This window comes from Cinclus cinclus, chromosome 11, assembly GCF_963662255.1.
Source record: "Cinclus cinclus chromosome 11, bCinCin1.1, whole genome shotgun sequence".
Classification (NCBI taxonomy): domain Eukaryota; kingdom Metazoa; phylum Chordata; class Aves; order Passeriformes; family Cinclidae; genus Cinclus; species Cinclus cinclus.
The window spans coordinates 6,531,666-6,544,588 of NC_085056.1; the positions used below are offsets into that span (position 1 = coordinate 6,531,666).

General features: G+C 51.9%; 1 protein-coding gene across 1 annotated transcript; it reads left to right on the forward strand.

Annotated features, from left to right (window-relative positions):
• The first annotated feature begins 4,190 nt into the window (after positions 1–4,190).
• ENKD1 (enkurin domain containing 1) lies at positions 4,191–11,129 on the forward strand. Its single transcript, XM_062500240.1, has 7 exons — positions 4,191–4,275; positions 4,547–4,771; positions 5,888–6,060; positions 8,147–8,308; positions 9,378–9,547; positions 10,371–10,507; positions 10,969–11,129. The coding sequence occupies exons 1-7, from the start codon at positions 4,191–4,193 to the stop codon at positions 11,127–11,129; spliced, it is 1,113 nt and encodes a 370-aa protein (XP_062356224.1).
• Positions 11,130–12,923: the final 1,794 nt, after the last annotated feature.

Consider the following 12,923-nt stretch of genomic DNA (forward strand, 5'->3'; position numbering starts at 1 on the left):
TGCCCGGCCCGGGGCTCGGGAGCGGCGCAGGCGGGGACGGCGGGGAGCCGGGCCGGGAAGAGCCGGGCCCGGGGCAGGGGGAGACTGCGGGCTCCGGCACCCCGGGACTGCGCTGCTGGCAGCGCCTCCCGAGCCCCCAGCCCCGCGTGGAGGGAGCCAGGAAAGTCCCGTAGGGGTGCCCGGTTCCCCGGCGGTGCCCGCTTCCCGGCGGTTCCCGGTTCCCCCGGTGGATGCCCGCTTCCCGGTTCCCTGCGGTGCCCGCTGTCGCCTGGCGCGCTGCCCGGTCTCAGCACGTGTCCCCAGGCAGGGCTGGTGTTGATCTCCCGTGCCAGCCCGGCCGCAGGAGTTGGGGGCTGCCACACCAGGTCCAGCCTCAGCACGGGAGTTGCATCCCAGAGGGATCCCACGCGTTGAGGAGGGGCCTCCGTTTCGTCATCTGTCCTTGCCCTCCTGAGAGAGGACTGGGCTGCGGCTCTGTTACAGCCACATCTGTCTCTGACTCCCTGGGCAGACTGTCCAAGCTGGCTTTATTCCTAAAGAGCTGTTGGGAGACACCAGCTCCCAGAAATGCAAATGCCAGAACTGCACCTGGCTGTACCTGTCCCTCTGTTTTCAGAGAGACAAAAGGAGAAATGGGTCTTTGAGACTGGCAGGTAAGGAGGAGCTGGTGAGACTTGGGGAAACCCATGTGGAGAATGGTATTAAAAGGAGAATATTCTCTCCCATAGCAGTCAGCAAGGAGAGGGCTTAGGCAGGGACAAAAACCACTGGGTAGGTTCACAGCACATTGACCCCTGGTCCCGACTCCCAGTTGTTCAGGAGGAATGGTCACAGATCCATTGGTGCTGTTTTGGTGCAGCCCTCAGGCATGGAAGTTATCCTGATGTGACTTTCCAATTCAGATAGAACTGTTGAGGAAGGAATCAAACATGCAAGACCAGCTGCACGGAGATTAGCCCTTTGATTTGCTGCAGATGACTTGCTCTGCTTATCACAGCTTATCACAACCGTGGGATGTTTTTTCCCATGCTTTTTGCAGAGATTGGCTCATGAAGGCAAGAAGCTGGGCTGGCATCAGCTCTGTGTGTGGTAGTAGCTTCCTGGCCAGGGACCCAGGCACAGTGAAAATAATCATCTGTGAAGAAGAGGGAATGCTTCAAAGTCAGATGCCGAGGGTTCAAAGCTGTGAAATGCACCTGCCTGAAGCTTGTCTGTTCCCATGTTTTGCAGTTACCTTAACTACAATGCCAAAAGCAAGCCACAAAAGGAAGCTGTGGTTCTTACACACTGTGAAAGACTCCATTTACCAGGGGAATGGGTAGCATTTTTACCACTTGGTCAGCTGCAGCAAAGGGCACAGAGTCGAGTTAATGGTTATTAAACTTGCAGAGACACTCAGGGAGAGAGAGAGAGAGCTGGAGCCTGCATTGTTTGGCTCCTAGGCCAGCATTAAGCCATGGTTCTGGTGGAGAAGGGAGTAGCACACTGGACTGAATGAGCAATGTTTAAATTGCTGGGTTTCCTCAGCAGCTGCTCTGTGCCTCCCGTAGCTGTGCAGGGTGCTGAGAGCTGTGACTCTTCCCTAGGGAATCCGCAGGCTGGCGGAGGGGGAGGGGAGGACCAGAGAGGAGTGGCACATGTCCATCTGTTTGCCTGGACTTATTCAGCCTGGTTCTGCAGAGTGTGCCTGCATGTCAGCCTGTGAACGCATAAATGGTGTGTGTCTGGTGGCAGCAGGTCGGGTACTGCACTGTTGAAGTTTAGGTTTCTGATGTGGTGGTAAAGCAGATGTTTTCCTGGGAACAGGGCTGACCCTGTTCCCTCATCCCTCTCCTCTGTGTTCCTAAGTATGTGCTCCTGTGTGTTTCCCTGGTGCTTACTCCAGTGCTTCTCTGGTCCCCTGTGGATGTAAAAGTCATTATCCTTTTGAACAAAAGATTACATGGGCAGAAAACAAACCCAGTGAAAGAAGTGACTTGTTTGATGCAGGGGCAATGAACTGAATTGGCTCAGCACAGAACTGTTGGTGTGCTGCAAAGCTGTCCCAAGAAATGAAGCAGCTGGGAATGACAGCAGAGGTCATCCAGTCCCTCTTGTCAGGAGTGAGCTGTGAGGGTCTCTCACTTGTGTCCCCTGAATCGGCCCATTGTCAGCAGGAGCAGAGCAGCAGCTTGGGAAGTCTGTGCCAGTGGTTGGTGACTGAGGCTTGGCAGCTGCTTCCCAGGGTTGGGACACTGCTGCTGGGGGCTTGTGTCCCTCCTTGTATCCCCTGCATAAGCAAGATGCTCCCTATTCTAATGAGGTTGTCTGATCTTGGAAGATCCCAAGCCAGAGGTGATGTGACTTGCAAATCAGGCAGTGGGTGTGATTTGCAAATTCCCTGCAGCAGGGCAGGGTGCAGTTGGGATGTGAAGGTATAAAATGAGCCTTCCACCCCCCTCCCCACCTCCCATCAACTTGCCTTTCCTCCAATCCCCCACAATAATTGTCTGCTCTGTTACAGGTCTTGATTTCAACCTGTCGTTTTGCGTGTAAATCACTGGGTTGGGACTCGAGTTCAGCTCAAGATCAGATGTGCATTTCAAAGCCAGTAGCTGTTCTGGAGTGATCTCATGGTGAATGCTTTTTTATTTTTTTCTTTTCTCTAGAATAGGAGAGGCTCTTCTGGCTTAGTTGGATCCATTATCAAGGAGATTAAATAATACCAAGCCAGCATCCTTTTATCTCTGGCTGATAGTCTATGCCTGCTTTTCAGAAATAGCTTTTCCAGAGCAGCTGGCTACAGGCTGCACATGCATGCTGGTGTGCAGCAGTCAGCACTGCTTGCATTGCCTCTGCTGTTGTGTCCAGGAGATGAATAACAGCATTCTGCTAATGGGTCTCATGTCAACAGGGGTGATTTAGCAAGGAAGACTGCAGTGCATTAGTTGCTATGACTCAGACCCACTCAGCCTTGCACTGATCATTTATTGGTTTATAAATTAAACTGCAGATGCTGCATCCCATCAGTGCTGGCATGCTGAGGATCCTGAAAGGGGTTCTTCCCGTTGAGGTGTCTCAGAAATGTTTAAATTACCGCCTCAGGAGTCAGGGAGTGCAGGTTGTAGTCCCAGCTCTTACAGCAGTGACTCCAGCCAGGCTGCCCTGGCGCCTGTCAGAGTCGTGGTGTGACTCTGATGAGGCTCTTGTGGCATCTGCTGAGAGCTCAGCAGCAGTCTGTGCCTGCTGGTGTGGCATCCTGCATGCTCATGTTCTGAGCAAGTTTGTTGTACGTATAAAAATGCTATCCAGGAGGTCTTGGTGAACAGTGCAGGGAAATTGATGCTGACTCTCCTGTCCCTTACTGGTGGAAGGGTCTGTGCTTCTGTCATGGAAAGAAGAGAAGCAACAGGGACCTGTGTGGGCCAGGGCAGAGACTTGTGGGTCTGTGCTGCTTTGAAAAGTACTTCACAAATTAATATCGTGTGCTTCTAAGCAAGTAACTCTGTTCTCCCCAAGACCTGAGAAACCATCTGGACTCTTCCCCACAAATCCAGACTCTGCCCCACATGGTCCTGCAGTGAAATGTTTTGTCTTTTTGTGAAGTGTTTGTCTTTCTGGGTTGCAGCCCCAGCCTGCTCAGGGGTGGTGACAGCACAGGTGTGTTCTCAGGGAGGATATGGCCATGTGGGACAGGAGCTTCAGCTTCCTTTAGACAAACTGTGTTTGAATTACAGGAGCCTTTTACAGGGAGCCCAGGGTAGAGGATAATTCAAATCTCAGGGTAAAACCTGTCAGATGATGGCCAGCTACCTCATGTTTCTGTTCCCTCCTGTGTCTGCATTAGATGTTCCCATGTGGGAGAACAAAGCCAGGAAGGATTTTTTGTACTGAAGGTACCAATATTACAGCAACTGTGGACATTTTCAGCTCTGGTAAAAGCACTGATTAGAGCCACAGTAGAGACAGTGCTGTTGGACTCCTTGTTTCACCTGCATGAAGTCCAGTTTGGAGTGGTGGCTGACTGCAGGAGCTGGGTGTGAGGTGTTAAATGAAAGTCAGAAATTCCCCTGTACATATGTGTGTACATATATATATATACTTATATATACACACATAATGTAGCTTTTCAGCGGCTCAGTGATCCCTGTTCATTTCTGTTCTCAGTGGTGTTTGGCGTCTGTGGCAGAGGCAGAGCAACGTGTGGCAGGATGTGTGAAGGGCCATCCAGGATTTCTGGACCCATTCCTCCAGACCCAACACTCTTTCCAGAGTATTACAAACGCCCCTCCTCAGGTGAGTCCTTGATGCTTGTTACAGGTTTGGGGGTTTGTGCTTTGCCATGACACAGCTTGATGTCCTTATCCTTTGGTGTTCTGGGCAGTTTGTTTTCACACTGATGAAGGTGCTTCTCATGGTGATCCTAAAGTGGTCTGTACAGCTGGTTGAAAGATGGGGAAGCATAAGGCAGAGGTGAAGAGGGGGCCTTTGCATTGTTTGTGGGCTGTGGGTGCAGAAAACTGAGGTATGATCATTTCCTGACAAGGTTCTCCTTCTTTCTCTGCAGCTCGAGGGAGACTGGAAGGAAATGCTCAGAAGCTGTATTTAACCTCTGGCCCCCTGGATCCAGTTCCCAACCTCTGCTCTGCTTTGGGCAGTGCCCGCCAGGCTCAGCCAGCCCCTCACATTCGCCCCAGTGGAAAGGAATTCCTGGAGAAGGGACAGAAAGGGACACTCAGCCTCTTGCTGCAGCTTGAAGGGATCTCCCTTGATGAGGGGATGCCAGTTAAGAGTGAGTACAGCCAAATCACTGGTGGCCTCAGTTGCCTTTGGGGCCAGAGATGAAGCATCGGGGATTTGGGGTGGATTCCCAGGATCTACTGCCTGAGGAGAACTAGAGCTTCACAGGGCTGGTCACCCCATCTGCAGCTTTTGGCCTGGCAGTGGAGTCACCAGTTGTGTTTTGGCTCCAGTCTCAGATATAGAATAGGAGGAGAGACTGGAAAAAAGGTGAAAAAATTTGGATTTCTTTATAGTCAAACTTCTATATGAATCAAACAAAACCTTGATGTATTGAGGATGCTTAACATGGCAAGTTCCTAGCTGTTGAAGCCAGTAGGATTTGGGAATTGGATGTGAGAACATCTTTGCAAAAGATGTTCCCTTCTCCAGGGCAGGGATGTCACCCAGAATACATTCAGAGGCCCAGGAAGGAGATAAGGTTGAGTCCTGTGTGTCGTTTTAATTTACTTCATCTGTTGGCATTGCCCTGAGCTGGTGGCAGTGTGGTAGATGCCACAACTGCTGTGCCTGTGCAGGGGGAGAAGGATGAGCATCTGGTTATGTCAGCTGAGATATTCCCTGCCCTGGGGAGCCCAAGGAAGGATAACTTTTGATTCAAAAACAAAACAGAACAAACCCCTAATCCATAATCTTGATTGTGTCCACCTGAATGTGGGACAATGGCTGACCCTGAAACCAGGAACAGTGCAAGTTCAAGGCTCTGCAGCCCTCTCTACTTCAGAAACACCATGTGAGCTGAATTGGGAATTGACCTTGCCTTGGAGAGGATGCTGGCATGGCTTGCCTGGCATCGTCCATATTGGGACAAGTGGAGAACAAGGGAGAACAAGGGAGTCTGTGTACACCAGCAGTGTGCACAGACCTGTTCTGATGCTCATCTGGGCACAGTGGGATCTTCTGGCAGAAGAGTCAGTCTGGGAGTGTGCATCTAACAGGGGCAGGATGCAGAGATAGTCTAGTCTGCAGGAGAGGGAAGAACTTGCTGGTTCTCTTGGCTGTTGGACCAGCTTGGGAAGGGATCTGTGACTCTGGTGCCAGCAGTCTGAGCACCTGCATCCTGTAGCAATGTCTGGGAGGTGAAGGTGTGTCTCCCCTTGCTGAGCAGGGAAAGAGGCCAAGGACTATGAGAAGGAAAATGTGAGGCGGATAAAGGAGATCCAGAAGAAGTGCAAGGAGAAGGAGCGAGCCCAGGAGCGCAGCCAGCCCAAGCCTGTGAAAGCTCTGTGGAAATCCCAGAAATATGAAAATGTGGAGTCAAAGGTGAAGGCCAAACTGCAGGTTGGTATCTGTGGAGGAGCTCTTGAGCTCTCCAGACTTGGGATGTGGCTCTGCCATGAAGGATGGTGGGATGATGGAGACAGGGGAGTCCTGGAGCCTGCAGGATCTGGGGGCATCTCAGTGCTGAAGCACAATGGGCAGATGTGGCAGTGGGGTTGTTACTGTGAGCGTGTGCTTTGGGCCCAGAGAGTGATTGCTGCAATAATCCCTGTCCTGCTTTCCCCTCACAGCCATATTTTCTGCCAAGGGATGCTCTCATCTGGCTTTTGCCCAAACATGGGGCAGTGCTTCTCTGGGGTTTGTGCCAAAAGGCTGTGGTATTTTACCCCGTGGATTGTGGTTCTCAGAGCTAGATCTGCAGGCTGCATTGAGCCTCAGTGCAGCTATTCCCACACTGTGGATACACAGTGGGCAGTGTGTATCCACAGATTTTTCCCCAAGTGATTGTCCTGGTGAATAACAACTGCTCAAGGGGGCACACAGACATCTCCAGGCAGTCAAGGTTGAGGCCTCATAGATCAGCACAGCCTGTGAGGGTGCTAAGTTGGAGCCTTTAAGTTCCTCCTCATCTCTGCATTGCTTCCCTTTCATCTGTGACCAGCTTTTGATGCTAAAATGATGTGTATTGATAAGAGCTGCAAAAATTGGCAAGACGATTCCCAAGCCAGTGGTTCCAACTGCTGTGTCCCTTCCTGGTGTGTCACCAACCTCTTTGATATCTGTGACCCTTCCACACATGGGAGCAAACCCACGAGTGCTTCAAGAACACCAGCCTACGCTCTTGTTTGACAAAATCCTCTGGGTTAGAGGAAGGTTGAGCTCATTTCTTCCTTTGTTTTGGGGAAAGGGGGTGGTCTCTGCGCAGGCAGTTTCTGCGTGGTGTGTTACTTGTGCTCTGTGTATTCCTCCAGAGAGGCCCTGGCACTGACTCATGATGCTTTAACTGTTGCTGTGGCTCTCCTGGAGCTGAGGTGTTCCCTGTGAAGGATCTCCCATCTTCTGTGGAGCTGCTACTGCTGCTCAGAGTTTCAATTCATTCTGCTGGATCTTGATGACTAATGCAGAGCTTTTTCTCTGTCATTTGTCCCTAAGGCTGTTAACTGTAGCAGCTGTCTTGGAAAGGGTTCTGGCAGTCCCAGTGTTCCTGTGGAGAAAGATGGGGAAGCCCTGTGCTCTGTGCTCCTGAGACACACAGACAATCAACTTCGAGCCAACTGTGCTAGGCAAAGGCAGCTCTCTAACTTACCAGAGAGGTCCAGATCTCCTGTTGAAACCAGACTGATCATCTTTGGAGCATGAACAGTCTGGGCAGTGCTGAGGGCATCCCACACCCTGTTCCTCACACCAAACCCACCAACGTGGCTGTCCAATCCCACCATCAGTCTGCACCTCTGCCCAGCTGAATGGGCCAGGCAAGAAGGAATCTTCCCCAGGGAACTGCAGATCAGCTGAGATCTTGGGTGTTTGTAAAGGTCTGGGGGTAGCCCTGTGCAGTTCCCATCACTCCCAAGGGCAGAGCAGTGCCCCAGCTGCATTTTTCGTAAGGTCACCCACTTGCCACAGTGCCAACTTTCAGTTTTCCGGGTTTGTTTGGGACATGACTGTCTGAGATAGTCCCAAACTGCCTGCTAGACATCAAGTCCTGTCACCCTGTGCCACAGCCTTTGAAGATGCCCCTCAGATGCAATTCCACCAGACTCCTTCACTTTGCTCCTTTTTCTTTCTCGAGTGATATAACCACAGATTTGAGGTGTTGAGCAGAGCAGCACTTGAGAACAGCACCTCAGCAGGCAGCTTTGTACCTACCTGCATGATCCAAATGTGTTTCTGCAGAGTTCCCCCCATTTCTTAGCAGTTCATTCAGTGGCCCAGCCTGGATCTGTTGCTGTTTGTTGGCCGTTGCTGACTGAACTACAGATTGTCTTCCCCCAAGAACTTCCCCCAGGCCATGGCAGAAAGCATGTGCTGTTGTGTGCCTGCTGGAGGCCTGTGGCTGAGCTTGTGGTTGACCACCCAGACTCAGTTGACAGGGTTTTTATTTGCTCCAGCCTCTCTCCACTGGTGGATCTTTTCTTGCCTTTCCCAGGAGACCTCCCCACCTCCAAATCCCGAGGCTGTGAATTTCCTGAGGGCATATTCTCGCTGTGGCTCTGGGATCAAGCCATGCAGACCACTGTCCCCAAGGCTTGTCAGAGCAAAAGCAGGAGCAGACACAGAGGCTCCAGAGACACAGGGTGCTGAGAACAAGGTGAGTTACACACTAACTGCATCCATCCCAGGGATTTCTGGCACTGATCCACTGCTCCTGCTTTGAACTCTTCATGTCTTCTCCTAAAGTGTTGGGTCAGATGTGCTGCATGAGTGGGAGATCTGTAAATACTGTTCCTGGATGAAGGGAAGAAACAGGGTCTTGGTCACTGAGGTGGTGAGATGGATATTCAGGGACTGTAAATTCTAGCTTCATCCTCACTCATAGTTAAGGAGATCATGAAGTTCCCTGTGAAAATTCCACCTCCTTATGTCAATAGTCTTAAATCTGCTCTTCCAAGGGCTTTGCAGGAGGTCTTGGGGGTTTAGAGGCTGTTCCCGTTGTAATCAAAGGAACTGTGGCTTCTGGACATTAGATAAAAATTTGGGAAATAAGTGCATTTTAGTAAGAGTTAAATCAGCATTAATAGTTAAACCTTTCAAGTAGTCTGTTTGAAGGTCCTAACAGCTCCATGACTCATGTCCTTTTCCCTTGGCAAGTGTGAGATTGTCAGTTTGTTGGCTCCTAAATGCCATGAATGACTTTATTAAACAAGACATGGTCTTCAAAGGAGGAAGACCAGGGAAATCTTAAATGCAAACACAGCCACCTTCCCCACTGTTTTGTCCAGCAGAGGAGCTGTGGTGGAGGTGCTGTCAATGGGGAAGTGCCCCAAGGATCAGCAAAGTTCCTGCTCTGCCAGGGATTCTGTTGCATTTCCTGGCCTGGTGAGCACCCAACCTGTTTTTCCTCTGCCCTGAAAATGCAGCAGTAGGAGCCATGGGGACTATGTCATGCCTGTTTTTTTCTGTCCTTCTGGCTTTTAAGGCATGCGGTCATCTTGGGGAACTTAAAGAGGTGAGGTTTGGGCTTGGCTTTTGGTGCTTGCCTTCCCAAACCATGGCCATAACTCTTACCTGTCCGTGGCTTCACACTGTGCCTATCCTGCTGTCATACAATTCAGTATCTCGTGTGCTGTATTTTTCCTTTTTCCCTTGTGTAGACGGTGGCAGCTGGCTGCGTGCAGGTGCCCAGCCTGCCCTTGATGCCTGACTCTCTCTTGTTCCAGATGCAGGTGGAGGGCAGGAGCGTTGACTTCATCAGGCACAACGCCTGCACTGCCAAGCGAGCCCCGCTGCGCCGCTCCCAGTCCCTGCAGGCGCTGGCCGAGCTGCTGCAGCAGAAGCACCGGGAGCAGGAGGAATACAACACCAAGCAAAAAGGACACGTCCCCCAGTAGTATGTGTGCCCCTGTCTGCTCCACGGGACTGTAACAGCCTTAACTGCCCCCCCTCTTGCAGTGTGCAGCAGGGACCTGGGGTGTAAATGCTGTCTCTCCTGCTTTCTTGACTGAACCAGCATCCCATGCCCAGTGTGACAGGGCTTAGAGGGAGTATTATCTCCTCTTCCATTGCTTCCATTGCTTGTACAATGAGGCTGATATGGGGAAGCTCTGTGTACCTTGAGAAATGTGCTCCTGCCCCTTTGTAAGCTTTGTTCCATGTGATGTAGCTTTGGCATTAAAAGCTCTGGTTTTGGAGAGGCAGAGAGCTCACTCTGTCTCACAAGTGTTCATCCTGCCTTGGACCTGGGTTCTGAGGAACATCCAGCTAGTGCTGTGCATTTTGGGGCTCTGCATGGGAAACAGACCCTGTTCTAGGACTGACTGTGGTGGCAGTCCTTTGGCTGTACTGTCCTCTGCCAGCATCCCTGGCCATGAGCTGCTCTGTCCGATTTCATTCTGCCCCTGACCCACAGATGGTTTGGTGAGGACTCAGTGAGCCAGAAATGAGGAGCAGCAGCCCTTGTCTCCAAGGAGCACAGATTGGCCTGAGTGCATCTCTCCCAGCAGCCCTTTGGTGCATGTGGAGCACATTTGCTGGTCCACATGTGTGGTTTAAACACGGTGTATCCCCCACCATGAGGGTGTGTGCCAGCACGTGGGTCCTCAGCCGGTGACACGGAACCCGGCGGGGTTTGAAGGGGACATTCCTGACCTCTGCCTGTGCCTCTGGGACCCCTCCTGCCAGATGTGCTGACACCTGCTCTCCTTTGCCTGCAGCCTGCTGGAGAGGAAGGAGCTGTGGCGCAAGCAGATGGAGGAGCGGCTGCGGAACCTGCCGGACCCCGACACGCCACCTGGTCACACCATGATGCCCGAGAGCCAGCGCCTGGACACCCTGAGCAATCTGAAGCAGAGTAAGAGGAAAAGAAGCAGGGATTCCAGCTCAGGAGAACAGACAGTCCTAGACAGGATTAGGGAGAAGAGACACAGGGACACAGAGTCCTGCCACTTGGAGATTAAGGCATGTGTAGGCAGGATGTGAGCTGTATGCATGGAAAGAGCAATCAATGTCCTGCAGGTTACAGGACTGGCTCTCTGGAGCAGACTTGTCCAGTGGACCTGATGTTAGGGTTGCTATTGCTCCTAAAATCTTAGAAAGATTTTGGTTGGAAGAGACCTTCAGAGGTCTCTAGTCCAATCCTTGGTTCTCAAGGCTGGAGCAGGTCCCTCAGGTCCTTGTCCAGCTGAGCTTTAAATAGAAGTATTCTAGGACCTTTTTCCAATGCTGCTGTTGTGTTCATGGTCATAGCACTAGAAAAAAAATTGATTTCTTTGCTCTTCAACTTAGACAACTTCTTTTTTTCTCTTTTTACAGGCCAGGAGCAGTTGATAAAGGACCTGGTTCTGCTTCCAATGCGTGGAGACAGCCTCAAGATGCAGAAGAGGCGGGTAGAGCTCGAGAGGAAGCTCTCCCAGATAGACGAGGCAATCAAAATTTTCTCAAGGCCAAAAGTCTTCATCAAGTTGGACTCCTGAGCTGGTGGGACCAGGTGTGCTGTGCTGCTCTGCCTGAACATCCTTTGTTGCTGGGCAGGAATGGACATCACTTTTTGGGAAGGAATGAGAGGAAGTCAAGTTCCAGACCGTGGGCCCATGCAAGTGTCCACAACAGTATCCAATATGCAGCTGGGATCTCTTGCTCACCTTTCAGTGCTGTATCTTGTCCACAGGAGAGGGAGGGAGGTGCCCTAATGAAGGCCCTGCTCAGGGTCTGGAGAACAGTTGTCTCTGCTGCTTGACTTGTCACAGATCAGCTCTGTGTTTTGGATTTGTGGCATCACTTCTTACTTTCCCTTTTTTCCTACTTCTACAAACTAGTATGAGGTCTCTTGTGGTGCTGCCTGTGGTATTCCTTGTCAGCCTCTTTCACCACTCTGATCTGGACCATGGCATGGCTCATCCTGAGCACCTGAGGGCTTTGGGGACAGCTTGAGTACAAGAGGCACAGACCTTCAGTGTGTTCTGCCCAGCGAAGGGCTGGGCTGTCAGGAGGGTCTGGTCAGATGTCTGGAGGAGTCTTTGTTGTCTGTGTGGCAGGAGATACTCCATTAAATCACTTTTCCATCTCACAGTGTGTGTGCAGCTCCCAGTGGGCCCAGCAGGACCTGAGGAATGGTGTGGGCAGCAGAAACTATCAGTGCTGGCACAGTGCAGGCAGGGGATGAGCCATGGGTTTCACAGGGATATGGTGGTGGGACATGCACTGGAGAAAAATCTTGCCAGATCTCTAACCACAGGCTGGCTGGACAGGGCTGGGAAGGTGCCATCATGTAGGTGAGCTCACTGCTGCCTTGCCTTCAGATGCCATGCAGGAGCCTGTACAGACCTTTGCAAGGATCTTGCTACATGAAGCAAAGAAAATCGTAAGCTGTAAGGGATGGCTGGAGGGCCTTGGTGCCACAGCTTGGAGCCATATCTAGCTGAATTAGGAGAATCTCCAAGGATGGGGTTGCCCCCATCACCCTGCTGGGGTTGTCTCCAGACAGTGCCGGCCTCCCCTCAGAGGGAACACTTTTTCCCCTGAAATCCCATCAAATTTTCCCTCCTTGTAGCTTGTGCTATTGTTCTGTCTCCTTTTACTACACAGGTTGGAGATACTGTGCATGGAACCCCCAAGCAGCTGCCTTTTTGAAGGGGTTGCTTCATCCTGGGCAGAGTTTTGTGGGGTGAGGGTATTGTGGAGTATTCTAGCCCTGCCTGTGTCACTTGGCACACTGCAGTGCCCTGGGATGTCAGGGCTGATGCTGCTGCCAAGGGCTGGGGAATATTTTGGCACTCAAGGGCTGGAGAAGGTGAGATGCCAACTGGAAAATCACCCCATGTGCCCCTGGGGCCACCTCAGGGCAAACCCCACAGCTAGGCTGAGCCAGCTGGATGAGAGTGACTGGGGACCATGGGCAGAGCCCCTGGGCACCTCCCTGCCCAAAACAAGCTTGGGCTAACCAGCCCTGCTATCAGATCTGCTCTCTGGTCTGTCTGGGCCCTGGCTGTGTGCCTTGAGTGTCCTCAGCCCTTGCTGCCCTCCCTGGCTGCCCTGGCCTGAGGCTCTGAATGGAGAGCTGGTGTTGGCTTTTGTTGCCCTGAGAGCTGCAGGTCTTCCTCCTTGCCAGTACCACAAGCCCTTGGCAGCAGTGAGTGCCACTATCACCAGTGCTTGGCACTTTTGGGAGAGGGACTGAGGATGCTGGGAGCCCCAGCAGAGCAGCAGGGCAGGTGTGGAGCCCCCTGCCTTGAGCTTGGGCAGAAGGAGGATGGAGCTGCACTATCCCC

Coding starts and splice junctions, on each gene's coding strand:
- ENKD1 (XM_062500240.1), top strand. CDS start 4,191: ATGTGTGAAGGGCCATCCAGGATTTCTGGACCCATTCCTCCAGACCCA. Junction 4,772..5,887: donor TGAGGGGATGCCAGTTAAGA/GTGAGTACAGCC, acceptor CTTGCTGAGCAG/GGAAAGAGGCCAAGGACTAT. Junction 6,061..8,146: donor AGGTGAAGGCCAAACTGCAG/GTTGGTATCTGT, acceptor TGCCTTTCCCAG/GAGACCTCCCCACCTCCAAA.